Source organism: Aedes albopictus, chromosome 2 (assembly GCF_035046485.1).
Source record: "Aedes albopictus strain Foshan chromosome 2, AalbF5, whole genome shotgun sequence".
Lineage (NCBI taxonomy): Eukaryota > Metazoa > Arthropoda > Insecta > Diptera > Culicidae > Aedes > Aedes albopictus.
The window spans coordinates 305,756,531-305,783,649 of NC_085137.1; the positions used below are offsets into that span (position 1 = coordinate 305,756,531).

Sequence of the window (27,119 nt, forward strand, 5' to 3'; positions counted from 1 at the left end):
GGAGTCATGGTATATCTCCAATGATTTCTAATTGGATTCACCAAATGCTCAAAAACCGATATCTCTTCTCGACATTGCGTCTAGCAGGGATTAGGAAATTGAGTGTTTGTGGATGCCCCCAAGGGGGAGTCTTATCACCACTTTTATGGAATCTCGTAGCAGATACGCTATTGAGGCAACTCAATAATAGCGGTTTTCCTACTTATGGTTTTGCCGACGACTACCTAACATTGTTAGTCGGTATGTGCATCAGCACCCTTTTCGACCTGATGCAAAACGCCCTTCAGGTAGTTGAGGGTTGGTGTCGCCAATATGGCCTTTCGGTTAATCCGAGTAAAACATCTATTGTTCTTTTCACGGAAAGGCGAAACCGTAATGGCGTTCGACCTTTGCGTCTCTTTGATTCTGAAATCGATGTGACTGAACAGGTAAAGTACGTTGGAGTCATTCTTGATTCCAAGCTTTCCTGGACACCTCACATTGAGTTCAGAATCAAGAAAGCTTGTATGGCCTTCGGGCAATGCCGGCGTACTTTTGGTACAACTTGGGGTCTAAAACCCAAGTATATCAAATGGATTTACACAACTGTGGTTCGACCAATATTGGCTTATGGATGTCTTGTGTGGTGGCAAAAGGGTGAAGTGAGAACGGTCCAATCAAAATTAGGCCATCTTCAAAGGATGTGCTTAATGGCGATGTCTGGAGCGTTCTCTTCAACTCCCACGGCAGCGCTCGAAGTTCTCTTTGACGTTGCCCCACTACACATTCATCTCAAACAAGAAGCACTTTCTTGCACTTACCGGTTACGGGTACTCGGTCTACTAGAGGAAACTCCTGTGAACCGCACATCAACACACACCTCGTTGTTTTCACTTTTGGTGAATTGGGACAAAATTGTCCTTGCTCCAAGTGATCTTACAATTGCTTGTAATTTTCCATATAGGACATTTTCCACGAAATTCCCTTCCCGGGAAGAGTGGACATCTGGGTATCTGGAAAGAAGTATTTCAGACAGCATCGTATGTTACACTGATGGCTCCCTTCTCGAAGGTCGAGCAGGTGCTGGTGTTTATTCTCGTGAGCTAAGGCTGTATCAGTCTTACTCACTTGGTAGACACTGCACCGTTTTTCAGGCCGAAATCTTTGCTCTTATGTGCGGAGTGCAATCAGCACTTCAGCAGCACGTAATGGGCAAAGTAATATACTTCTGTTCAGATAGCCAGGCTGCTATTAAAGCACTTGCTTCGGCCAACTCCAGGTCGAAGATAGTTATCGCTTGTCGAACTCAAATCGAGGAGCTGAATTCAGCAAACGCTGTTCACCTTCTATGGGTACCTGGTCATTCTTCCATCGCTGGAAATGAATTGGCTGATGAGTTAGCTCGCTCTGGAGCATCACTTGACTTCATTGGCCCTGAGCCAGCTATTCCGATATCGAAGTGTTGGATTAAGCTTCAGATTCACACCTGGGCTGTCACTCAACACAGACAATATTGGAATAGTTTGGAGTCATGTCGTCAAACCAAATTGTATAGTGCTGAGCCATCTCTACGGGTGGCGAAGTATCTAACTAATCTGTCTAAGCAGAATTGCAGCATGCTGGTCAAAGCATTGACTGGCCACTGCCGACTCAGCTATCACATGGCGAATATTCAGCAAGCTGATTCATTTGCCTGTGATAGCTGTGAATCCGATTATGGAACTTCGTATCATTTGATATGTAACTGTCCAGTTTTCGCGCAACTGCGTTTCCGAGTATTCGGTAAACACTTATTAAGTGAAACAGACTTCAGAAACCTGAATCTTCAGGATATTCTGTTGTTCTTAACCCGCTGTGGTAAAGAGCTATAGGCTCTCTTTCGCTTTATGCGTTATTACAGTGCCCTTTTCAGGGCGCTGTTTGAACCCATTGTGGTACGCTTGTGCGTTAGTACCCTCTTTCAGGGTATTTTTCCTATTTCCCTACCTGTCCCCATCCCCATCCAAATCCTTTTTCCTTCCTTTTCCCTCAGGTAGATGATGAAATAGGCTGTTATTTTGGCGATGGCACAAATGTCCCAAATGGAGGATAACGTGCCTCTGGAGCCGGCCTTCTGATACCTGATAGATATATCTAGTTTACGAGTTGAGCGCAAGTGAAGGAATCGCCGTAAGTGCTAATGGGAACCAAAGGAGTATCCGTCGTGCATTTATCACAAGTCAAAAACAAATTATAATTCAGCTTGCATAGACCTAATCTTTGCATTCTTTTAATTTTCTCCAAATTTAACAATAATTGTTAAATTTAACGTAACGCAAGAGTGGGTAGAGGAGGTCTCTGCGTTACACTCATCATTCGTTACTTGAATTCGTTAGTACACAGGACAGGGACGCTAAGATAAGTTGACTTACAGCCTTACAGATTAGATTCATTACAATTAGAAAATTATGGACTGATTAGGTAAAGATAAAACTGTTGATTATAGGAGTTTATATTTGTATTTCTTATTTTTATGGGTTTTGTGAATTTATAAAAGTTGACAAATAATCATTATCATTTTTATTTTTGACAAAAATCAGCTGACTGAACTTTTTTGTTTTTATATCTTAGACGGTAATATTTCACTGATCAAAAAAGCAGGAGTTTAGTTAGGACTTAGGACGGTTGACAATGTAAAGGAAAGGGTTACGATGGATATAATATTACTTTGGACTGAGATGATCACAGATATGCAGAAGACGACTAGCGAAATTAGAAACACAATTTGATACATTATTGACTATATTTTGACAAATAGGGTTTGACAAATTTCTTTACAATATCGAATGGAAGCTCAAAAAGTGTTATCTAACACTAATATGAGAGTTATTTGGGGATGATGCTGGTGCTGTCAATGACTAACATCGGTTATTGACACTATTGGTAATCAGCTTGAAATAATTTTCAGAATGTATTATAAAATAACTGAGGATATTATCTGATTATTGTTTGGGGAAGCTGTCAGAAAAACTAGTTGCCCATATCGGCTAAAAACGCTAGCTCTGGTAGCTGTCTTCGAATAATTTTCAGAAATATAAAATCTTTAAAAATTAGCTACGACACATTTTTTTTTCTTTTTGCTCTTTGTATATTTCTTAAGAATAGTACTCTGAAGGCGTTAACATAGACATAGACACCCTTTTTTTATCTCTGAATGTTGTCCAGTGACCTCGGAGATTTTCGATTATTGAAATATTGTTCAATTATCAAATCATCTTTGGAGCTTCCATTCGATCAAACCACTAGTGCGATGGGAAAAGTTAAAAACAGTATTTTTAAAAACTACTACGACCCAATGCTAATTACTACACACTTTGCTCAAGTTGACGACATCGTCTAGTCCATCGTGAGTATTGGTCCTAGTAGGGGGAAAGTTGGGAAAGGGTCCAGGCTTTGCTATCAGCTGTCCTGCAGCTCCACCTGGTCACTCTTCAAAAAAAAAAAAAAAAAGATCTCGATTTTTTTTTGTTGCAGACAAAACGGAAGCTGAATTTGTTGCGTACTTTTTAACTCGTGAATAATTAATTATTACTAAACCAAAATCGAAACTTTTTGATGATACATCTTCAGCAGCTTTGCAGTGTTTACCGAATCGAAGTTGCCGCTTGAAAATCACAATGCAAGACTTAACCCTCGAGCGATCGCGCTGTTGTATTTTGTACAACACGTTGAAAAAATCTCGCTTTTTGTACTCCGCATTAGCGTGGTGCTGACGTAGGTACCATCAGGGTACCAGATTCCTTTCATCTAAGGCCAGTTTCGCAGAAAAACATCATCTGTTGAATGACTGTTAAGCCAATTTGTAATATTTTCCATTTTATGTTAGTTCAATCTAAGTACAATCAGATACAAATCAAGACTTATGTAGAACTTTTCATAAAAGTATGATTTTATTACATTTGGTGTGAGACCAAAGTGGTCCTAATTCCGCTCACGAACAAATTTATGCCACCTTTTAAATAGACTTTTGCGGAAAAGTGCATTATTTTTGCAACTCTATGTTTTTACAATTATTTTTTCCTGTTCCGTAGGAGTGCATAATAGGGGTTAAACACACTGTGTACTAAAATCGGCAGATTTTACGATTTTGGCGTGTTTTTTTTGCGTGAGCGGTTATTGGAACACATGAAATTACCTACAGCTTTTTTGGGCCCAATAGCCGCTCAAAAAATGTCATTGTTTTGTTTTTAAAATTTATGTTATCCGATAAATGTTGCATAAAATGGCTTTGCTCTCGTCTAATTTATATTGTCCAAGAATATCAGCACCGAAAAGACAATATTTATGTTTGTAAACTTGATTTTTGCAACAGTGAGCGCGGCTATTGGGTCATGAGCGGCTACTGGTACACTTACGGTAGTCAACCGCGCGAGTTACGGAAGGTGAAAAATCTCTTAACTCGTGGTGCACGGTCTTTGTCCTATTCTGTTCAAGTAGGGACAAACATATGTCGCATTGGGTAGAATGTCGCAACAAATTCAGGTTGCGACATAGTCGTTATTGTTGCGCGATGGTTGAATTTTGATTCACTGTTCCTGTAGCTTAGCGTTCATTGTTATTCGATACGCTCTATGTAATTTTTGATACACAGAATAACGCTTATATTGATTAAATTTTGGGCTTAATCCGGACAAAATGGTATTCTATTCTAATTATGTTTATTTTTTTCCTAATTTCAGTGAACACAAACCTGGAAGCAACATACATCGAGTACGGAGACAGCGAGCAACAGCTAAGTTGCTCGGCTCACAGCAGCAGCACCAACAGTAGCAGTAGCTATCGTGCTGCCAGCGGGAGAAGTTTTTCAAGTCGAACAGCAGAAAGAGTTGCTGCTCTGACGCCGGACGGCACAACAGCGATTTCGGCATCTGCTGCAACGACGACTATGCCTCCTCACACAAACAATCCCCACTATCAGTCGCAACAACAACAGCAGACACAGCAAGGTCAACAATCTCAATCACAGCAAGCACAGACAGGGAATCCACCACCAAATAACCATAATGTAGCGGTGAACGTTAGTCGGGGCTCAGGCGATCAGCAGAGCGTTGTTGCTTCCGCTCCTCAACACATGTATCCGTCGCAGCCGTACATGGCCGGAGGTCCTCCCGGAAATGCGATGTATCAGATGCAGGTCATTCCCCAGCCATTACCTGGAAACGTTTATGTTAGCAACCTTACGGCCAATGTGAATGTTCATGGTTTTATGCCTCACGGCATGCCGCAATATATGACGGCAGCTGGAACCCCTCCAGCTCCTGCAGGGGCGTACATTGCTGGTGAAGTTCCTTCAGGACATGAGATGCCAATTATGACTCCTCGGGGAGAGGCCCGTGGTGGAATGCGACGCAATGGAAGAGGTAGAATTGGACACAACGCTAGACCCCGGGGCGGATATGTTCCACATTACATCGCACAACAGCAGGCCGTGATGCAGTCTAACCAACCAGGCGGCATTCATCAACAACCGCAACCAGGACAAGTCCAAGGCCAGTTATCTCAACAAGCAGTGCAGCAACCCCAGCAGCAGCAACAATCACAGAGCCAAGGTCAAAATCAATCCCAAAGTCAACCATCACAACCACCCCAGCAGCACACACCGGACATCGTACAACACTCTATGTCCATGGAGCACCAACCGATCATGAGTCCACAGCAGCCGTACAGCTACGGAGGATATTATGTTTATCCTCACATCTACCCAACGATGCAACAGGGACATCATCCTTCAGCGCAGCATGCAACAGGAGCGCCGATTTACCAGGTAAGAAAATTGATTTCAGTTGGATGTTTTTGGATGTTTAATCCCTATCATCTTTATTTGTGTTATAATCATGGCATCATATATGCCAAACTCACGATAAACACCATTTATGCATCGAATGTAGCGTGAAAGTAGCGTGTGATGGTATACGGTTAAAATAGATTACCCAAAAAATACGTCAAAGGAACGCAAAAACAAATAAACAGTTTGAACTTTTTTCTCAGCAGTGGGTAGTTTCCTGGCTCTCTCCCACGCATTGTTGTCAAAGCGAGAAGCAATGACCTACTAGTTACTACACTGAACGGCGGCTTGCGGTCGATATTACACCTCGTCCTTTTTTTACGTCCATGCTTGGCTAAGCAATAAAAAATTCTACCGCTAAGACAATAAGCAAACTCAACAGTTTTATATTTTTTAAAACATCTTCGTGGTTAGGAAAAGTGTAGAAAAATATAAAAATGTCTGCTTTGATCATTATTTTGGCAGTAGAATTTTTTATCGCTAAACCAATAGTGGACGTAAAATAAGGTTTAGGTGTACTATTCTGAGGGTCAATTCAAATACACAACGCCACTAAATTTGTGCAATTTTACCATGGACTCGATTTTCAATTAAAAAAAGTTTCTGTTGGCAACCGGATTCGAAACAAGAACCTTGACATCACCAGGCTCACACGCTATCACTCGGCTATCGAACCGGTTGATGTGAGAAGAAACAAAACGCACACAAGAAGCGTTGGTGAGTCGATGATAATATTTTGCCATGGTAAATTTAAAAACATTTTTATACTTGTCATTACTGCAAGCCGCCTTTCAGTGTATATACATTCTGACGGATATAACTATCGATCGGAGCCAATTGAACTTAACATTTCGAGAGAGCTTGGGAAATCACGTTCAAATGTATGCGTATATTTTTTGTAGATGTAGTTGTGAAACTTAGAGGAAAATATTTGCACTCTAACCTGGACGTTGCTTTGATCACCGTTTGGGTAAATGACGGTGAGCGGCTATTGGAACACGAGCGGCTATTGGTACATTGACGGTAACTCAGTCAATGTTTTGTGAAATAAGAAGCCATTTCGCTATAAACGTTGAAAATCAATTTATTTCTAATTATAGAAGAAATAATTAATTTTTATTAGGGTAAGAAATCAAACTTTGAACTAGTCAAATTGTAATCTTAATTTGAACCATTTCAGAATTCATTAAAACGACGTACTTTTCAGGCAAATATTGTTCCGAAAAAGATGTTAAACAGCTTTTCGTAATATAACCTGATAACATGGACTTTAAAAGCATTGAAAACAGCGTTTTTGTCATAGAAAACAGGCTATCAGCCTGTGCGCGCAGGCGTAATCGACAAATGAATGACACTAACGAGTGGAGCTTTTTTGTCGATCATTTAAAGCTTTCAACAGTGTTCGACATTCAATGAGAAAATCTTATTGGAATCTTATTGGAATCGTAAACAACAGCTTTTCCCATTGAATTCTCATTGACTGAAATTCAATTTAACCGTTATTTTGAAGTTGAAAATATGATTTTTTTTGTCACACGAAAATCGTTTTTTTATCGTAAACCGTGGGATGGACGTACTTCGGACATATTGCGCTGGATAGAGGGCCAGATCTGCTGTCCAATGCATTACGTCCGCGTTATGTTTCACAATAGATGCCAAATAGACTTTAAAAGGATACATGTATCAAAAAACTAAACTTTTTTGACATCTTGCCAGGTAAAGTTGGCAAAAACCTTAGGGTGTCCATATTGCCCCGCCTACCCCTACAGCTGTGCCTAGAACAACTATTTTCCATTGCTTTCGTTTTTGGACCAATTTGTTTCACGCTATGTCTACTATAGTGAACATTTAACCGAAAATATACTGAAATCGAAGAACTTTGTTGGTTTGTTATTTAGGTTATATTTTTCCCTTGCAGCTTCTTTCAAAAAGGTGAGTTTCCATTTTGCCCCAGCAGCAGAAGATATTTCCAAACTTGATTTTTGATATAATAAAGAATAAAATATAAACATGCTAAGCATGTAGATACACCAAAACTACTTGCATGTGTTCTAGAAATATCAGGTTTTAATCGACCTGCAATAAATTAATCACTAAATCTTATTTTAGATGGTGTGAAAATTATAATTTTCATACACAAAAAACGGAGGACGCAACTTTTTCGTGTAAAATCAAGTATAATTTTAATTTCGAATGTTTCTTTCCTGAAACTACGTTTTAGACAAATGGACTATACTCTCCATTCATTAAAAGTTCAAAAAATATTGCATATTTGAAAATATTGAGGGTGTCCATTCTACCCCGGGTGTCCATATTGCCCCGCCTACCCCTACATGCCGACAAAAACGAAGCCTTTTTCAAAACAGCCTGAATTCGAATTAACTGAACAAAAATGAACTACACAGTTAGAAAATATCACCGGCTTCGGTAATGTTTTACCGAAATCTCAACCGTTAAGTTTGTGTTACAGGAAAAATTCAGTAAAGGTAGTAACATTTACAGAAGTTCGTTAGAGTTTGACAGATAAACGGTAACATTTTACCGGAATTTGTTATTTTTCTACAGAATTTCGGTAAGATTCCATTACCGAACGCTCAGCGGTTGAGATTTCGGTAAAAATTACCGAACGCGATTAGCTGTGTACTTCAGCGTATTATTCATCCATAATAGTTGTTTTGTAATGAAATTACTTTATAGGTGTAAATAATGTACAAAATTTGTAAAAATTTCATGGTGTCCATATTGCCCCATGGGGATGTCCATTCTGCCCCGTATGCTTGAAGACGGTCATGAAAAACTAATATTTTTCAAAACATTTTGAGTGGATAAATCATTCTTCTTCGTGAGCATTCTTATGCAATAGATGCTAAATAGACTTTAAAAGGCTACATGTATCAAAAAACTAAACTTTTTTAACATCTTGCCAGGTAAAGTTGGCAAAAACCTTAGGGTGTCCATATTGCCCCGCCTACCCCTATTTTGAAATAATTATTTTAGGAAAAGCGAGACAAAGCTGTTTGTTTGTTTAGAGACTATCTGTGAAAGGAAAACACAGTTACTGATGACTTGTGCATCCCTTATAATCCCACAGTACCCTATAAACTATGGCACAAATTTCCCAAATGGAGGAGAACGTGCCTCTAGAGCCGACCTACTGATACCCTATAAACTAGGTAGGGTGGGGCGGGGCAAGATGGGTCAGTGCCATTTTCGGGCGCATTACTCATGTTTTGATTATGTTAATAATTTTGTTAGATAACCAGCATGAATATACATAAGTTTGGGGCTAGGGCTGTGCATCGTCACGGTTTATCGGTATCGGCGATATACGATTAATCTCATATCGGTATCGGCGATATATCAGATTCGAAATTATCGATATCGTATCGATATTCGATAACTTCATTAAAAGACACACATAAAAAGACGAATAGTTGTGCCGTTTGTATAATAAATGCGCTGTAAGTGAACATTTTGAGTTTTGCGGTTGTGTGAATGGTGAAACTTGTAGAAAAAATATTACAAAGTCTGACCTAATAATTAAATTAATCGAAAATATAAGGAATAGTTAGCGTTTATCGGTATCGTTTTATATCGGTTTTAGCAATATCGGATATCGTATCGATAAATTTGATCCGATAACATCGATATTAACGATAATATCGATAAATGCCTATTTGGGGCCAAGGATCGGTATATTCGCCTCACTCCATTCATATTCACTCCTCTTTGCTGAAGCAAATCGAGAAAGATGCAGCAAACGGATCGTCGTGATCAAACACGCAACCCCATCACCAATGGGAAGCGATGCGCCAGCTGCTTGCTTGACATCAATAATCGTTGCCATTCGTCGCAGTTTGGATCGCATACGAATGAATGAATGGCGAATGGTGAAGAATGCTGGTGAGCGATCGAAGCGGCTATTATCATAAGTAGAAGAGAATTTCTGCATGTAATGCATACATTTTTACTGTATTGTTGTTAAAATGCTAGATTAGCAAAGAAAATAATTCGAAAACATCAAAAATTCGCATGCACAATATCAATCGTATCACTCACGAATCGCATTCGCTTGCGATGCGAATGTGGACGAATGAGTAGTTTCCAAGTGCGGCTTCCCACCGTTCGCCGGAGTTTGCTGTCGTCGCTGACAAGCATACACACGAACTAAAGCGATAACCGTTCCCTGCTGACTGTCTTCGAATGTGGAAGAAGATAAAATGTGGCAATCAGGAACCCTGTTTGGGGCATTGATAAGGGTGGCCACCGAACCGGGAAAACCGGGAAAAAAGCGGGAAAAAGCCGGGAATTTGGAATGATTACCGGGAAAATTGTTGTTAAGAGTAATGTTAATGTGCATATTTGAATGTTCACACCTCATCGAAAATCTGCAAAATCAAAGCCAAACCAAAATACTCCTGGGATACTTCTACGAAATCCCAAGGAATTCACCTGTGCAATCACTTGAAATTTCCTTAAAACAGAACTTGGGGTTCTTCAAGAAGTTTCTTCTAGAATTCCTATAGGTTTTTGTACCGCTATCTCTTGGAATTCGATGAGATTTTTTCGAGGAAAGAGTTTCTTACATCTGAGATTTTTTCATTCAATTCATTTAACCCTACAAGGGATACCTTCATGGCCTCAGTTTCGTCACCTCGCTGAGTGTGTTCCATCAAAGACGAGCTCTGAAAGGCGCCTGGGGTCCAATGGACCCCAGGTATCCCTTTTAGGGTTAAATTTATTTTTGGATTAACCCGTGTCCTTTCTTAAATTTATTCTAGTTTTTTTTTCAGGGAATCTTTCCGAAATTTCTTCAGGAATCTTAATAGATAAGAAAATCATAATCACTAAACTGGGTTTTTATCAAGACAACCTATTGCAATTTATTCAAGAGTTTCTTTTAAGATTCATCAAGATTTTCCTTCCGCAATTGTAACAGGAGTTGCTGCAATCTTCAAAATTTCATACGGGAATTCTTCCCAGATTGAAAATCCCTCCAGAAAATTTTTCCTTTTCTTCCTGGAGCTTCCTCTGGGGTTTCCCTAGTATTTTCTTCTGGAATTCCTCTGAGCTTTTTTTTTAGAAATCAATCGGGAGTTCTTTCTGGGATTCTTTATAGATTTTCTTCTGGTATTTCTCCAGGATATCATTCTGTTACTCATCCATCTCCACGAGTTCTTTGCACGATTTCTGCAGGAGTGCCTTCTGAAACTTGGATTTTGAAAACTTTCAAGAGATTTTGCTGAATTTTATCTTTATTTTATATTTGCTTTTGGAATTTCTCCAGTGTTTCTTCCTGCGTTTCCTTCAAGAGTTCTTCTTGGGCACCCTCCAGGAGTTTGTTCAAAGAAACCTGCAGGAGTTGCGTGTGAAAGTTGCTTTCGGAGTTGCTCCAGGAGTTGCTTTTGGGCATCCTTCAGAAGCTCCCTCTGCAAATCACCAAGGAGTTTCTTCTGGATGATCTCTCAAAATTTCTTACAAAAACTTTACGATAGCTATTTCTGGAAATACTCCAGAATCCTGAAAATCAAACTACTGCGGGAGTTTTTTAATCGAGAACTCTTCCAAGAGTTCCTTGGGAAACCTTCTAGACATGTGGGAGATTCTTTTGGGAATCCTTCAGGAGTTCCAGGAGAAATCCCTAGATCGAATTCATGGTCCCAGACAAAAAGTTCTATTCCCAGGGTGTCCATCCATCCGGGAAATACGGAAAAACCGGGAAAATCCCGGGAATTCGGAACCACCGGGAAAAATACGGGAAAAACACGGGAAATTGTAAAAGGCACCGGGAAAAATCTTTATGGTGTCTATTTGTACTTCATAAGTGTCAAGCAAGTCTTGAATAGAATGATAGCAACATTAACAGAGTTGCCGGGTGAATATGTTTTTTTAGAAAGGCAGCCTCTCAGGAATTTTAGTAGTTTCTGTTGGATCTTGATAAATTCATGTAAAAGAAATAATAATATACTTCTTAGGCGAAATTTTCAGATTTCTGCAAGATTTCACGATGGACTTTTTGAGTCTTGTTAGGAAAATCGGAATTCCTGGCGAACTCAGTAAACCTGCAGAAGTTACTTACGGCGAAGAGATTTTCACGTTTAAAAAAAATGTGTCAGTTTCTGGAGGGATTCTGGTGACATTCTTAGTGGAACTCTTCATATATTTCTGCTAGATCCCTTAAGAGGAAACAAACTATCATTGTTTACCAAAAAATCAAAAGCAGTTTTTTCGATGAAACCACAACCAATGGTAATGAAAAATTATCACTGTACTCTACTCAGCATATGGATAGCAGTGAAATAATTTTCATTGACGGTTTTTTGATTTCTAGAAAGAAAACTGCTTTTGAATAATTGATGATTGCTGATGACCAGTCTTGAAAACATTCGACACTTTTCACTACCTTCATTTTGTTGCCGCAGTCGGGTGTCAGCTTGCTTTGTTACATTCGTGCGCTACCGTTTCCTTTTAAACACAACTCGATCGTTTATTGAACGAAGTTCAATAAACATAAGAAAGCGTCAAATCATTATCGTCTGACACAATGACATTCGTCTAATTCAAGCTTTTCGCATAGATTTGCAGCCAATTCCGATTATGAATGTTAGTATAAGTTTGTTCTTGCATGTTGTATTGAATACGATACACATTTGGCTAACACAGCTCTCATTATGGAAGAAAACAGGAATAACAAAAAGACACTATCGTGGTGAAGCACATTCGTTTGACATTTTTGTATCGTACAGTAGTTTGATTGCTTGTGTGGGGAATGTTGGAGACAAAAGAGGCCGAATATCGACGAAAAGGTTCAAATGAATGTGATCTCTAACAAGACTGCTGATGACTGAATGATGGTTATTTGAGCCTTAAATTTGATCCCTTTGGCAGAAGTCAAGGAGAAAATTATTGAAAAACAGTGATATTGTGCCTATCCGCTTCTGTACAGAATTTTGGAGGAGCTCAAGGTAAAATTCAAATAAAATTCTGAAGAGTAAGTACAACACTGTAAATTACAGCGAATTAAAAAAAAAAAACTGCTCATGAAAGACTCTCTGATGGGATCCCATAAGAAATTTCCTACAGATTTCCTTATTATAGTAGGTAATAGAATCCGCAGAAGAATCTTCTATGGCAGTGGTTTTCAGACATTTCGGCTTGCGGTGCACTTATTGGAAATAAATCGCTCCGTGGTGCACATGTTCACTATTGTTAAAATAAAAGCAATTTCAAATTCGTTAAAAAAGCTTCAGTATTTTCTCCACACTGATCATAAGGCCTGAAGTATACGTCAAATATTTGACAAGAAAGAACTTGGAATATTTCTTGCTGAGAATATTTCTGGATTTTTTCAGAATTTCCGTTATAAATTCTGAGCGAAATCTTGAGCAAATTCGTAGTAAAACTCTTGCCGAATTAGTGGTATTTTGTTTTCAAGAAGCTCGGTGAAGTCCTTCAAAGACTACTGTGTGATTTCTAGTGTGGTTTTTTTGCATGGTTTTTTTGATAGACTATTTTCGCAGACTATTGCTGGATTTTTGAAAAACTTGGAAGATTTATTTTCGAAAGGCATAGGTATTATTGACAATATTTTTGATAAATTCTTTCCAGGCGGTCTTGTCGATTCGGAAGAAGATTCTTATGGAAATCAAAATACGTTATCAATGATAGATTCCTTTTCTGATATTAATCCAAGCCTAAAAAATATTAGCAAGACTGAGACTTTTTCAAGTTCTTGAAAAAAATATGATATTTGTTAGGGGAGTTTTAGCAGAATTGTTCCATGATTCTTCGAGAGTATCTGAGACGGTTTTGCTCTGTTTTTGGTTCAAGGTTAACTCGCTTGCTGGAATAATTGAAATTTCACTCTCAACCCATTGGAACACTTCAAATAGTTGATTTGTTTTAATTAATTCTAATTATTTTTCATTAACCTTCCGTAACTCGCGCGGTTGACTACCTGCGTCAGCACCACGCTAATGCAGAGTACAAAAAGCGAGATTTTTTCAATGTGTTGTACAAAATACAACAGTGCGATCGCTCGAGGTTTAAACGGGTAAAACTTTAATGAAGTGCTGCGGTGCACTTGTCATAGCTTCTCGGTGCACCAAGTGCACCGCGGTGCACGTTCTGAAAACCCCTGTTCTATGGAATCTGTGAAGAAATGTTTCAAAATGTTACTTCCTGGGAGCATCACTCGGATCCCCGGAAGAGTATACAATAGAATCCCTGATATGTTTACGGCAATATTAGCCAAACGAAGCATTTTAAAAGAAGTTGTAGTACAACTTTCATGATTTTTTTTTGGCAGAACCCATGGAATACTTCCTAAAGGAAGAAATGTTGAATGTCCTCAAGATATTATTTAATATTGGAGAAGAACTCAAACGTTTTACTTCAAAATTCGGAGAAAATCGCAGTCAAAAGATTTCGGATTCAGCAAGTAAATTGTTTAAAATCACGATGGAAGCAGAACAAAAAGTTAGATGGAGATTTTCACAAAATGTAGCAAACTAATGTTCTAAAGGCCAGGTTTACCAAAAATGTTTCGATATTTTTCTACCGAATTTTTTTATGATATTCAACAAAAATTTCATTAAAAAATCAGACACAGTGACATCAGTTTCAATAATATTTTCATATAGATTCCATTTCCTTGTTATAGAAAGGACCTTTTCAACTAACTCTAATCCTAAATTTCGCGTAAGAAGGGGAAATTAACACCAGTGATTGTAGAGCTAGTAAGTTTTTTTTTTTTTTAAATCATAATTTTTGAAATCAGGAAGTCTATAAGATTCGTATCAAGTTAAACACCAAATTAAAACTGTATATAAAAATACACTGAGGAGCGTCCTACTACAACAATAATTTGCGATCGTACATACTCGGGAAGTTAGTCCATACCCGGGAAAAATCCGGGTATGGATAAAGAACATATATGAATGCGGAACAAATCTTATATTTTGACGTTTTTCGTTGAAAAAATGTGAATTACTTAAAAGGTGACCCATCTTGCCCGCACTTTTTTCACGGCGCAAAATCGATCACTTTTTAAAACTGCTTGTTTAACATCATATATTGTATTTAATGAACTTTTTATCGACTTTTAGCATAGCTAACTAATGTATTAAAGAGTAGCAGGCGAATACAAACCAATACGATTTGTATTTACAAAGTTATGGTGATCCATCTTGCCTCGCCCCACCCTATATCCCGTAATATCCTTCAATAGAAAAAGTCATTTAGCATTTCAGATGTGTCAATTATGGTATGGACATGGAATGTGAAATGCAGTTCACGATGTGACACTTTTCTAAAAATATGTGATTTTCCAATGTGAATAGGTTTTGTTGCCTTTTGTCATTCCATTGAACTGCATTTGTCAGTTAAGGTTCCTGATGATCTTAAGATTCTTAAGAAAACTGATCTTAAGAAGATCATAAGTTTGTCTTATGAAATTTCGACATAAGAGAAAGTTTTGATTTCCGTAAGAAATTCTTATGATATCATTTCATGAGACGTCTTATGAAATATTTTTGCGCAATATAAAACAAAATCGCAACCTGGATCGAACCAGGCACGTCGAGATCGGAGAACGCGTGCTTTACTCATGCGCCCATCGACGCTTCGAAAGTTGGAATGATTGGAGTGCAATAAGTTTGGTTTTTCGGGATCAACGTTTCATAAGATATATAATGATTTTCACAAGTGCCTTCTTATGAGATTTTTCATAAGACCGCTGTAATGAATTTCTTAAGAAATTTTTGCCTCAGTGATATAAGATTTTTTGTGTGGAAATAACACATTTGTTTGCTTTTGGTGGCACTTCTTAAGATATGATGCTTGATAATTATGATTCAGATTCATGGCCTTGCAATGGTCCACTGCACAAACCCGCATAAACGATAACCATAAGATCTAGACCAACAATTGAAAAGGCCACATCAACATTGCGTAAACAAACACGTTTCTGTCGACTTGAGGCCTTCTGAGGCTGTGACCATAGTGGGTAAGGTGAGATGCGATCGGATGCGATAAGCTATGAGATGAGAAGAGGGATGTTTGCTAGGCCATAGTGCATGAGGTTTCAATGAGGGTGCGCATGTTGTTTTCACATTCTTTTTCGCCTATTTCGTGCGCATCAACGACTCGCGTGATTTAATCGATGAAGTCGCTTGTATGTTGAAGCGCTTCTTTGGGTGTGGGTAGTGAAATGATCGTTTCATCCTGCTTTTTGTTTTGCGCGTGCCGTTTTTTTTTTTGCTATAACTTAGTCAGTTTTGATCCTGTTGCAATAGCAAAAACCGACCAGTTTAAAAAAAAAATCTGGTGTAACTGTACAAGATTGAGATTATTGAATTAATTATTTTAGTAAAGAATGTCAGTCAGGTTTTTTTTTACGCGGTTTTTTTTTACGCGGTTTTCATTTACGAGGTTTTTTTTACGCGGATTTTTGAATTAACGCGGTTTTTTTTTACGCGGATTTTTGAATTAACGCGGTTTATTTTTACGCGGATTTTTGAATTAACGCGGTTTATTTTTACGCGGATTTTTTAATTAACGCGGTTTTCATTTACGTGGATTTTTAATTTAAAGTCGGAATTTGTCTAAGAATTATTATAGAGTTTTTCTACACATTTCTGTAGTTTTGGTACTTAGCAGCATTAAAAAGGTAGAATATGATGCAGAGTAATTTTCTGGATATCCAAGGACATCCAAACGGTTCTTGAGTTTAGATGATGATGATGATGATGATGATGATGGTCCCGCCACATACCCCTACAAAGGTTTGAGCTAGACGATATATCTTTAAGATAATTATTAATTATAAACAATGTAATCAGATTTGCAAACTTAATACGGTCTGATTATTTTCACAGATATAAACAACTTTATAATTTGTCACACTATACAGCAAAAACATAAATTTTAAAATACTGATGCTCTCAACTACAGATGTTTGCAAGCATTACTAGTGATCATGAAAAATCAGAAAATCAAAAATATTGCGAGGATTGATAACGTTCGCGCGATGTCAAAACAGTCGGTAATATTCTCATTCTCAAGAAATTCCCGACATTCAACTAGACAACTCACTACTACTCTACAGAATCCTTCAACAGTACAAATATTCCATATGATAAATAAATACAAAAAAGTCATTTATACCTGTCACCGCGCGCGAGACTCAAACTTTTGTAGACTACACAAAAATAGAGTAAATTACGTCAATACAATAAAATTCCATCATCATCATCGAGGCGAACATTATAGTTTATTGGTGCCTCAATAAATATTAAAAGGTTATACAAAATTGTTCAAACAAAAATATCCGTTTGCAGGAACTTCGTCAAGATACAAATTTAGTCAAGTATTGAAAATTTGACAGAGTAGCTGTTTAAAAGGCAGCTTTGACGTGTGAAATACATAGTCTCTTGAACCGTGATAATGTTGGTGCTAGTTTTATGTGTGTAGGCATCGAATTGAAAACATTAATACCTTTATAAAATAGGGAATTTTGTGAAGCACCGTTTAAAAAATGTGGTGTTCTTACATCATCCGCGTTTCTAGTATTATACCTATGAATGTCACTTCCTCTTTCAATTCGATCACACAAATATCGAGGCAGCAAACCATTAACTATCTTGAAAATAAACACCAAAGTTAAAAACACAATTCTTTGCTTCACTGATAGCCACTGTAGGGCATCCAATAAGAAAGAGGAGGATGTGAATCTATTGCATCTCAAAATCAAACGCATTATTTTATTTTGCAATCGCTGCAATCTCGATATTTGTGTTCCATTGGCTAAAAACAAAATGGAAGAGCAGAAGTCTATGTGGGGAGAGATGATTGATTTATACAAATGTATCTTACTAGCAATAGTTAAATCGTTTTTGAGTCGGCAAAGAATTCCATACTTCTTGGCTATTTTCTTGATGACATTGTCAATATGAGAGTCAAATTTTAATCTATCATCAATAATCACGCCAAGATATTTAATCTCCCGAACGCGTTCAAGTGTCTCATCATCAATTTTAACTGAGACGTTATCATTTACTCGGCTACGCGAAATTACCATGAATTTAGTTTTATCTATGTTCAACTTCAACTGTTTGTATTTTAACCATCTACTCAGAGAACGCAAATCTTCATTCAAATGGGATATGGCTTCGCCTAAACTTTTAGCTGCAATGAATAGCACAGTATCATCTGCAAAAAGGTTTATATCACAATATCGCAAGACTCGTTTCATGTCATTAATGTACATCTTCTATATATATATAAAAATGCAGTGGCATACGTGGGACCGCGCATAACTTGCGAACGGAAGGTCCGATTTTGGTCGTCTTAGTTTTGTTCTATTAGTTTTCACCCAAGGAAGGTTTATGAGGCAAAAATCATGGAAAAAATGAGAGTTTTTGAAAATCGACACTCCATACATTTTGTGACCGGGGGCTTGGTATTGCATAGAAACTTCAAACGTCAAAAAACGCAGTAGGCAAGACAAAGTTTGCCGGGTACAGCTAGTAATAAATAAAATGGGCCCTAATACACTTCCCTGTGGAACACCAAGATTATTGTTCACGGGACTCGAAACAGAATCGTTAAATGCAGTCCTTTGGGTTCTGTCACACAGATAGCTTTCAAACCATTTATATGCAGAACCCGAAATTCCAAAACGCCTGATTTTTTGTAACAATAAGGGCCGAGAAATTGTTTCAAAGGCGCGTTTCAGATCCAAAAATACAGCAACAATCGTATCTTTTCGCTCTATGCTTTCTTTCCATTTTGCTAATACCAAATTCAATGCGGTTTCACAGGAATGACCTTCCCGATATCCCGATTGCTCTGGTATAAGCAAGTTATTACTATTTAAATACGTTAATAGCTGGCCTTTAACTACAAGTTCTAAAATTTTATCTAATGTGTGCAACATATTGATAGGACGAAACTCTTCGGATTTAATCGTCCCAGCAACTTTTTGAATAGGAATCACTAAAGATTCCTTCCAAACCTGTGGCACGTGCCCAGTTTGCAGTGATTCGTTTATCAGGTCCAGCAGGTTGTGGCCGATGACATCAAAGCAATCTTGTATTACCTTTGCATTTACATTATCTACGCCAGCCGTTTTTCCCATAGAAAAGCAAGTATTCCTAAGTTCTTCAATCGTGATTGGGTGAAAACATTCAAATCTACAATTATTGTTTATCGGCTGTTTTATTTCATCAGGTTCATCAACTAACTCAATGGATTGGTTAATTGCTGAAACACTATTGATAAAATACTCATTAAATTTACATGCTATTATTTGTTCATTATCTTCTAATGTGCCGTTAAAAGTTATAGACCGCGGTTTACAATTACTAGGTTTGAGCAAAGATTTTAAAATTTTCCATAACTCTTTGCTGTTGTTTTGATGCTGATCAATTTTCCTCTGTATATATTCGCAACGCGTTTGTTTTAACGATTGCGAATATTTATTACGCGCAACACAGTACCTCTTCCAATTATAATTATTATTATTTCTACGTAACTTTTTGTACAATTTATCTCTAGTGCGTTTAAGACGCAGTAGATCTGAATTGTACCAGCTGTTAGAATTTTTCAAAGAAACAATCTTCTGTTCAACTAATTCATTGGTACAGGTTTTCAAAACGTCGGTAAGAACAGCTGATTTCACATCCAGGGAATCCGTTGTTTGAAAATCCATGTTTCTCTCAACAAGCCTTGAAACTGCTTGCTTTGAGTATTTTTTCCAGCACTTCAATTTCACCGCATTATCGTCTTCTTGAGTATCCTCAACGTTAATAACTAATGTTTCATGATCGGTTATTTTTAAATCTAAACACGTAACTGTACTAACAGAGTCAAAATTAGAATAAACATGATCAATCAAAGTTTTACTATGGCTGGAAATACGCGTATACTCATTTACTTTTTGTTTTAAATTAAAAAATTCCGATAATCGTTTCAACTGATTCGAATTATGAATGTCACACCAGTTAATATTAAAATCACCAGCAAGTACGTTTAATTTACTAGGATCTACGAAACTCTCAAGCCAGTTTTCTAAAATAGCAATAAAATGGTGATCACTTGAACTGGGAGAATGATATAAACAACCATAATTACCCACCTTCATGCCTCGCACAACTGTAATGCCCAAAAACCAATTACCTTCACAAACTTCGTTCAATTGAAGCTTGAATTGAATTGATTCTTTGACATAAATAGCAACACCGCCAGTGTGTCTTGAATGTTACAAACAAGCAGCTATATTATATCCCGGAATACTGTACTGTTCAAACGCATCCATATCAACAATATGTGTTTCTGATAAAAAGACTAAAAGTGGACGTTTAACTTCTACAATCTGACGTAGTGCAACGTAGTTTGTAGATAAACCCGCAATGTTAAAATATAAAATATCAAATTGTGTCACATTACTACCGGAACTTGGTTGCTATTCATTGAAATGCAAGCTGCTTTTTTTTCTTTGAACAAGTCTCTTATAGACTTCACATTCACTAACATTGAAAGCTGCGTGGTTAACGTCCAAGTTAAGTTTACGTTCGTTATTCATTTTACAACAATTAACACATTTCAATACAGTTGACGTGCATTCAGATGTCTTGTGACTTTCACTGCACTTAGAGCACTTTGTGCCGTTCTTGCAATTAGTGCTCACGTGCCCAAATTCTCCACACTCGAAACATCGTACAATACTATTGTCTGGAACAATAAGGCACCGATCAAACCTTATATTTACCTTCCTAGCGGTCAACATGCAACTGTACGTATTTTTATCAACTTCAATCACCGCGTTGTACTTGTTGTACTTGAAACGTGAATTTTCAAACATACGGATGACTTTCACTTCATTGATAGCGATGTCTTCATTCTGGTCCTTTAGGATTTGAATGAATTCATCGGAAGAAAACTGATCGCACATGCCCATCACTTTAAGTCTTGGCACCGATGAGGGAACAACAGCTTTGTAGTTTTCACCCAATTCACTTTGAATACCATCTTTAACAACATTTACGTTATATCCTGTTGCACACTCAGCAATAATAGAGCCATCTTTCCCGTTTCTAAAGTTACTGATCTTGTGTATTTTTGGATCCAGTTTAGTGTACAAAAATTTTCGAGTATCATCGCTACTCTGGCTGGACTCTTGCGGCTTTATCACAATGACTGGACGAGCCTTACGAGTCACCTCAACCTTCTTTGTGACATTAGCGTCATTAGACTTCACGCTTTTCTTTCTACTAATTTTACCGTTAGTTTGATTCCCAGAGTTGTTCTTAACAATATCCGCAAAACTAACTTTTTCAATGAAAACATCATCTGACGTATCGGCACCGTCATCCTGAACTCTACGCTTTTTACCTCTGGGATTCGAGTTCGGCTCCGAAGCCGTGCTAGAAGTACCTTGTCTTACATTCATTGCAGCCTTTCCCGAATTAAATTGAGAAAATGAACATTTCATATTTTCCATTTCTTTATTAACTAATTCCCCAAGTCCAAAAATTGCCTTCTCCAACGTACAATTTAGATTTCTCCCCAATTGTTCAATTTCGCATTTCATTGTCTCGTTTATCTGAGCAGCAATGTGCTCTCGAACGCCACTAAGGGCCGATTTCTTCACCTACCCGGCTTAACGACGTAAGCCTGGTTTATCTTAAACCACTCTTAAAGTTAAGCCAAATTTTTAAGCCAGGTTTAAATATTTGCATTTCTTCACACCGGCTTAGCAAATGAAGGCGATGGCTTACGCTAAGCCAAGCTTAACGAATTTTCCCATATCATTCCAGTGACTTTCCAATGGAAACGTCATTTTAAGCCGCCGGTATTTTGAAATGCCCGTTATATGCAGTATGGAGTAACAACAACAAAACATCCGCTGAAATTTGAGCAGGAAAAGCGAAATCGCTCGGTAATTTTTTCGGATGCAGAAGGAAATTAATAATGATGAACTACCTAGACTGTTGATATTTTACCCAACGCTAGTATCGAAGATCTTCGATTTAGTACCTACTTCATATGATCGTTCCACAACATTTGGTGTTCGAATTTTCCTTTCATTGTACAAAGTTGGAGTGTCACATTGCAGAAAAGGCGTTGCAATGTTGCTTTATGTTTTGATATCAAGAATTGCCTTCGAATAAATCATCTTCATTATCGCCTTGTTAAAGTTGCATTACGATAGTGATTTTTTGGAAATGTGTTGGTCGTGTGATGCTTCAGAGTCTAGACCATTTTTCGAATATGTTTAAAATTTTGAACTGTTTACATTCAATGAAAGTCACAGCAAAGTTTAAGTTCAACTAGACACTGAAATCTCTTAAGGAGTGTAGAATTAGCATTTAATTTAAAATACACATTAATAAAAACTAAAAAAAATGAAATCCCTTTATAGAAACAGTTTAATCCACTTTTATTCCATTCGTTGGTGTTTTTTAATACTTTATTTTAAAAATGTTTAGGTGCCGTTCACAATGCTCTAAAGAAAAGGAAAATATGATCGTGCGTTACGGCCCTTGCAAAAAATTTAGGAACTCCAGGGAGTTCTTCAGGAATTCCTCTTAAATATTTCCAAATTTTTTTACTATGGATTTCTCCTTGAAGGAATTTCCTCGGAGATTCCTCCAGGAATTTGCCTTGGGATTCCTCCAGGAACACCTCCAGGGGCTCCTTCAGGAATTTTTCAAGGACTTTCTCTAAGGGGTCCCTGCGGCAATTCCTCAGAAAGTTATCTACGATTCCTACAGGAATTCCTGCATGAATTTCTTCCAGGGATTCCTCAGGAATTATTCCAGGGATTCCTAGAGGAATTTCTCCAAGAATTCCTCGAGGAATTCCTTCATGTTTTTCTCCAGGTATTCGTCTAAGATTTTTCCAGAGATTACTTCAAGTTCCTCCAGGATTTCCTCTAGAAACTCCTCCAGGAGTTTCTCCAGGGATTTCTTCAGCATTTCCTCTGTGGGGTACCTCCAGGAATTTTTCCATGGATTTCCCCAGAGATTCTTCCACAAGATCCTCCAGCAATGCATCCAGGGATTTCTCCAGTAGTTCCTCTGAGATCCCTCTAGGAATTTCTCCAGGAACAGGGGTTCATGCAGGAATATTTCCAAGACTTTCTTTAGGAGATCCCTTTGGGAATTCATCTAGGAATTTATCTGCCATTCCTACAAGAGTTCCTCCAGGAATTTCTCCGAGGATTCCTCCAGGAATTTACCCAGGAATTCCTCCAAGGATTCCTCGAGGAATTCCTTCAGGTTTTTGTCCAGGAATTTCTTTGAGATTTTACCAGAGATTCCTTCAAGAATACCTTCAAAGTTTCCTCTAGCAACTCTTCCAGGAATTTCTTTAGGATTTTTAAAAGGATTCTTTCAGAGATTTTCCCACTAGATCATCCAGGGAATTCTTCTGGAATTCCTCCCAGAATTCCTCAAGGAATTTGCCCAAGGATTCCTCTAGGCACACCTCCAGGAATTCCTTCAGGAATTCTTCCTGAATTTGTTTAAGGAATCCCTTCGGGAATTCTTCCAGGAATTTATTTGCGATTCCTACACATTTTTTCCAGAAATTCTTGCAGGAATTTCTTTCGGGGATTCCTCTAGGAATTTCTTCAAAAAATTCTCCAGGATTTCCTCCATGGATTTCTCCAAAGATTTCTTCAGGGATTACTCCGAGATACCTCCAGGATTTTTCCAGGGATTCCTCCATAGATTCTTCCCCAAGATCATCCAGGAATACATCCAGAAATTTCTTTCGGGGAGCCCTTCAAGCATTCCTAGAGGAAATCCTTTATGTTTTTCTCCAGGAATTCATCTGAGATTTTTCCAGAAAATCCTTCAAGACACCAGAAGTTTCTCTAGGAATTCTTCTGAGATAGCTCCATGAATTTTTCCAGAGGTTCCTCTGAGATTCCTCCAGATATTTGTCCAGGAATTCTTTCAGGAACACCTCCAGTTATTGCTCCAGAAATTCCTCCAAGAACTCATTCAGGAACTCCTCCAGGGGTTCCTCCTGGAATTTCTTTAAGAGATTTTTCCAGGGAACTTCTTTCTAGGAATTTATCTGTGATTCCTCCAGGAATTCCTCTGCAACGAGTTGAAAAACAAATCACTAGAATATGATCATTTCTATCAGTGCCATCGTGTTTATGAATCATATTGCAATTATTTTGGTATAGTATGAAAAACTAGTCCGTTGTGATACGGCAAGTATAAATCAAATTTCATAGTGCTGAGTTGCGAAAAGATATTTAAAATCCACTTGCGTCATTTTTAGGTAGTGGAACTTATGTATTTTCGGCAGTTTTGTTTTCGTCGTCATAAAAGGTTTTTTGAAACCTATTGAACTCAAAGTTGACCACAAATCCTTCCAAATTAAGCTGAATGATATGGCAATGTTTCAGGCATTTTGGCCAACGAAAAACCCCCACGACAAAGAGAACAAACCTGCCGATAATAACCATCGTCACCCTATTAGGTATTCAAAAAAGTCATGTTTAGAAGTACACCACGACTAATACTTTTTTATATTTAGAATTATGAGTCAAAATGATGAATATTCGATGGGCTAAACGTGCTTTGAACTAAGTTTCTGTAAGAAATCAGTGTATAAAAAGTTATTTGAAGAATTTTTTTTAGTGTAATTTGTTTGTTAAAAAAATAATATCTCTTCAACCATAACATTGTTCATTGTGACCTGACATTATGGAAAGGACTGGATTAAAATAAATAGAAACTTCATTTCAAATGTGCTTTCGATTTCCAAATCAGGATGACAAATTTGCAAACACGGTGCCTTTTTGAAGACTTTCAATCTAATGTAAAAACTTGATTGTCCCAAAAACCGATGTTGAATATTTCATATTGACGACGCGCTGGATGTAGATTATCATTTTCTATATGATCGCCTCCATCCGTATCCAAAAGTTTTACAATTGTATCGTTCCTAAGTGTACTGTACATGTTTCATTGAAAATATTTTCTGCTGTTTCAAAAATGTATCTATGAAGCAGGTGAAGAAACCCAAACTCTGCAATTTGCGGCTTAAGCCACCTCAGAGCACCGCTTAAAATAAGCCACACTTAAAGTAAACCGTAGCTTTATTAAACCGGGTTTAGTGGTTAAGCCGAGGTGAAGAAATCGAAAAAAAGTTAAGCCTGGCTTAAAATATTGCTAAGCCTGGTTTAAAATTTAAGCCCGGGTGAAGAAATCGGCCCTAAGCGAATCGGCGAGTGAAGAAATCTTCTTCATCTCCTCTTCGAACTTTTGTGCGTTAGAAAGCAGTACATTCTGCTCGCCACAACACTGGCTTGATAAACACTCATCACCTTTGAACGCTACATTTTCGTTCTCCGTTATTACCTTTGCCACTGCTTTGGTCAGAGATGTGCATTTGTAGTGGACTACTTTTGCACATCCACATCCCGAACAGCACAAGGGTAAATCGCTTGGAAGCACATTACCACCACATAGACTACACTCAACCATCGCTGGAGCCTATACACAAATGCAAAACCATGCACACAACACAACACAGAACACAGATAAGCAATAAAAAATGCCAAATTTGCTTTGCCGCCCGCCAGCAATTACTACTGCTGGGGTGGCAGAAAAACACAAATTAAAGGCGAACAAACCCCACCGACACTTGGTCACCTAGTGTCGTCGTCGTAATTATCCAATTGGCACACGGTAAAACACTATTTCCCGCGGCACTTGCACTATTTCACACGTAAATTAATTAATTTTGAAGCTGCACGGCAGAAACAAACTACACTGTCCACCATTACATCAATCAATGATCCTAAAGTCTACGTCTGTAACGGTAACTTCTTGCATTATACAAAGCAACGATTTGTAACCTACTAAGCCCAGTAAGTCTTTTGAAAGTTCAATAGACAGTTTCAGATCAGTCGGGATATACTAGGTCATCCAAACTATTCTGGAGTTTAGATCCTAAAGTCTACGGGTGCAGCGATAGCTTCTTGCATCATACAAATCAACGATTTGTAATCTATTATGCTCAGTAAGTCTTTTGAAAGTTCAATAGACAGTTTCAAATCAGTCGGGATATCCAAGGTCATCCAAACTATTCTGGAGTTTAGATCCTAAAGTCTACGGGTGTACCGGTAACGTCATTCATAATACAAAGCTACGACTTGTAATCTTTCATGACTTACTGAACATCTCAAAGTTTAATAGACAGCATAAGATCTGTTGAGATGTCTAAGGACATCCAAACCGTTCTTGAGATTACATGAACTTTTCTCATTGTACAAATCTACGATTTGTAATCTATTATGTCCAGAGATTATTATTATATCTATTATTGTATCTATCAGATAATAATGTCTATTATGTCCATTTCTGGCTGTTTAATTGGCTGATTTGGAATATTTTAAAACTATTTTGGAATAATTATTGATTTAAACCCTGTCTTATTATGTATAGTTACTATTTTAGCTTGAGAAACAACTGTCATAGCCATAGACTTTAAAAACTGAGTTCCAGAACACGCGTTACGAAGGTTAAGTGAACATGATTTACTGCCTGTACTTCGACACATGCATTTGAACATTAACCAACAAATCTTTTTAAACATTTTTCCTTCTATTCATGTTCAAAACAATTTCATTCAATCAGAGCACCTATCAAATAAAAAGTGAATCCTTGTCAATTGAATACATTGTCACTCGAATGAGTAGCTGGGCACGAAATACGAGAAAACCCTGCAAAATTCCGCCAGACTGAAAAAATATCGAATGTCGGGTCAAAGTTGGGTCAATTTTTATCGAATGTTGAGCCACTGTTGGACCAACATCGACCAAGTATTGTGTCCATGTTGGGTTTGGTGGCCAAAATAAAAATAGGTGAATGATAGGTTGATGTCGGGTTTGACGTCATCAATGATTGTAAAAGCTTTGAACCTTTAAACAATAGCTTGGCAGTTTGTGTAACTTGTAGAAATTTTGAGTGACAGGCAAAAATCTTAAAATGTTGTCTTAAAATAATTCGTTGAGTTCATTTTTTAACATAAAATCAAAAAGGAAATTATTGAGTTAAAAGTTATAAAACATGGTTTTCATTTACGCGGATTTTTGAATTAACGCGGTTTTCATTTACGCGGATTTTTGAATTAACGCGGTTTTTTTTTACGCGGATTTTTGAATTAACGCGGTTTATTTTTACGCGGATTTTTGAATTAACGCGGTTTATTTTTACGCGGTTTTTTTTACGCGGTATGTATCCCCCGCGTAAAAAAAACCTGACTGTATAACATGTAATTATATCCG

At 37.7% G+C, this 27,119-nt stretch overlaps 1 protein-coding gene across 6 annotated transcripts in view; it reads left to right on the top strand.

Annotated features, from left to right (window-relative positions):
* LOC115270170 (nuclear receptor coactivator 6) overlaps positions 1-27,119 on the top strand; it is an 85,704-nt gene that overhangs the window by 29,781 nt on the left and 28,804 nt on the right. For all 6 annotated transcript variants that reach the window (XM_029879409.2, XM_029879412.2, XM_029879411.2 and 3 more), the window contains one exon: positions 4,698-5,782. In XM_029879409.2, coding sequence (XP_029735269.2) covers positions 4,698-5,782 — 1,085 coding nt within the window. The remainder of the gene's footprint in view (positions 1-4,697; positions 5,783-27,119) is intronic.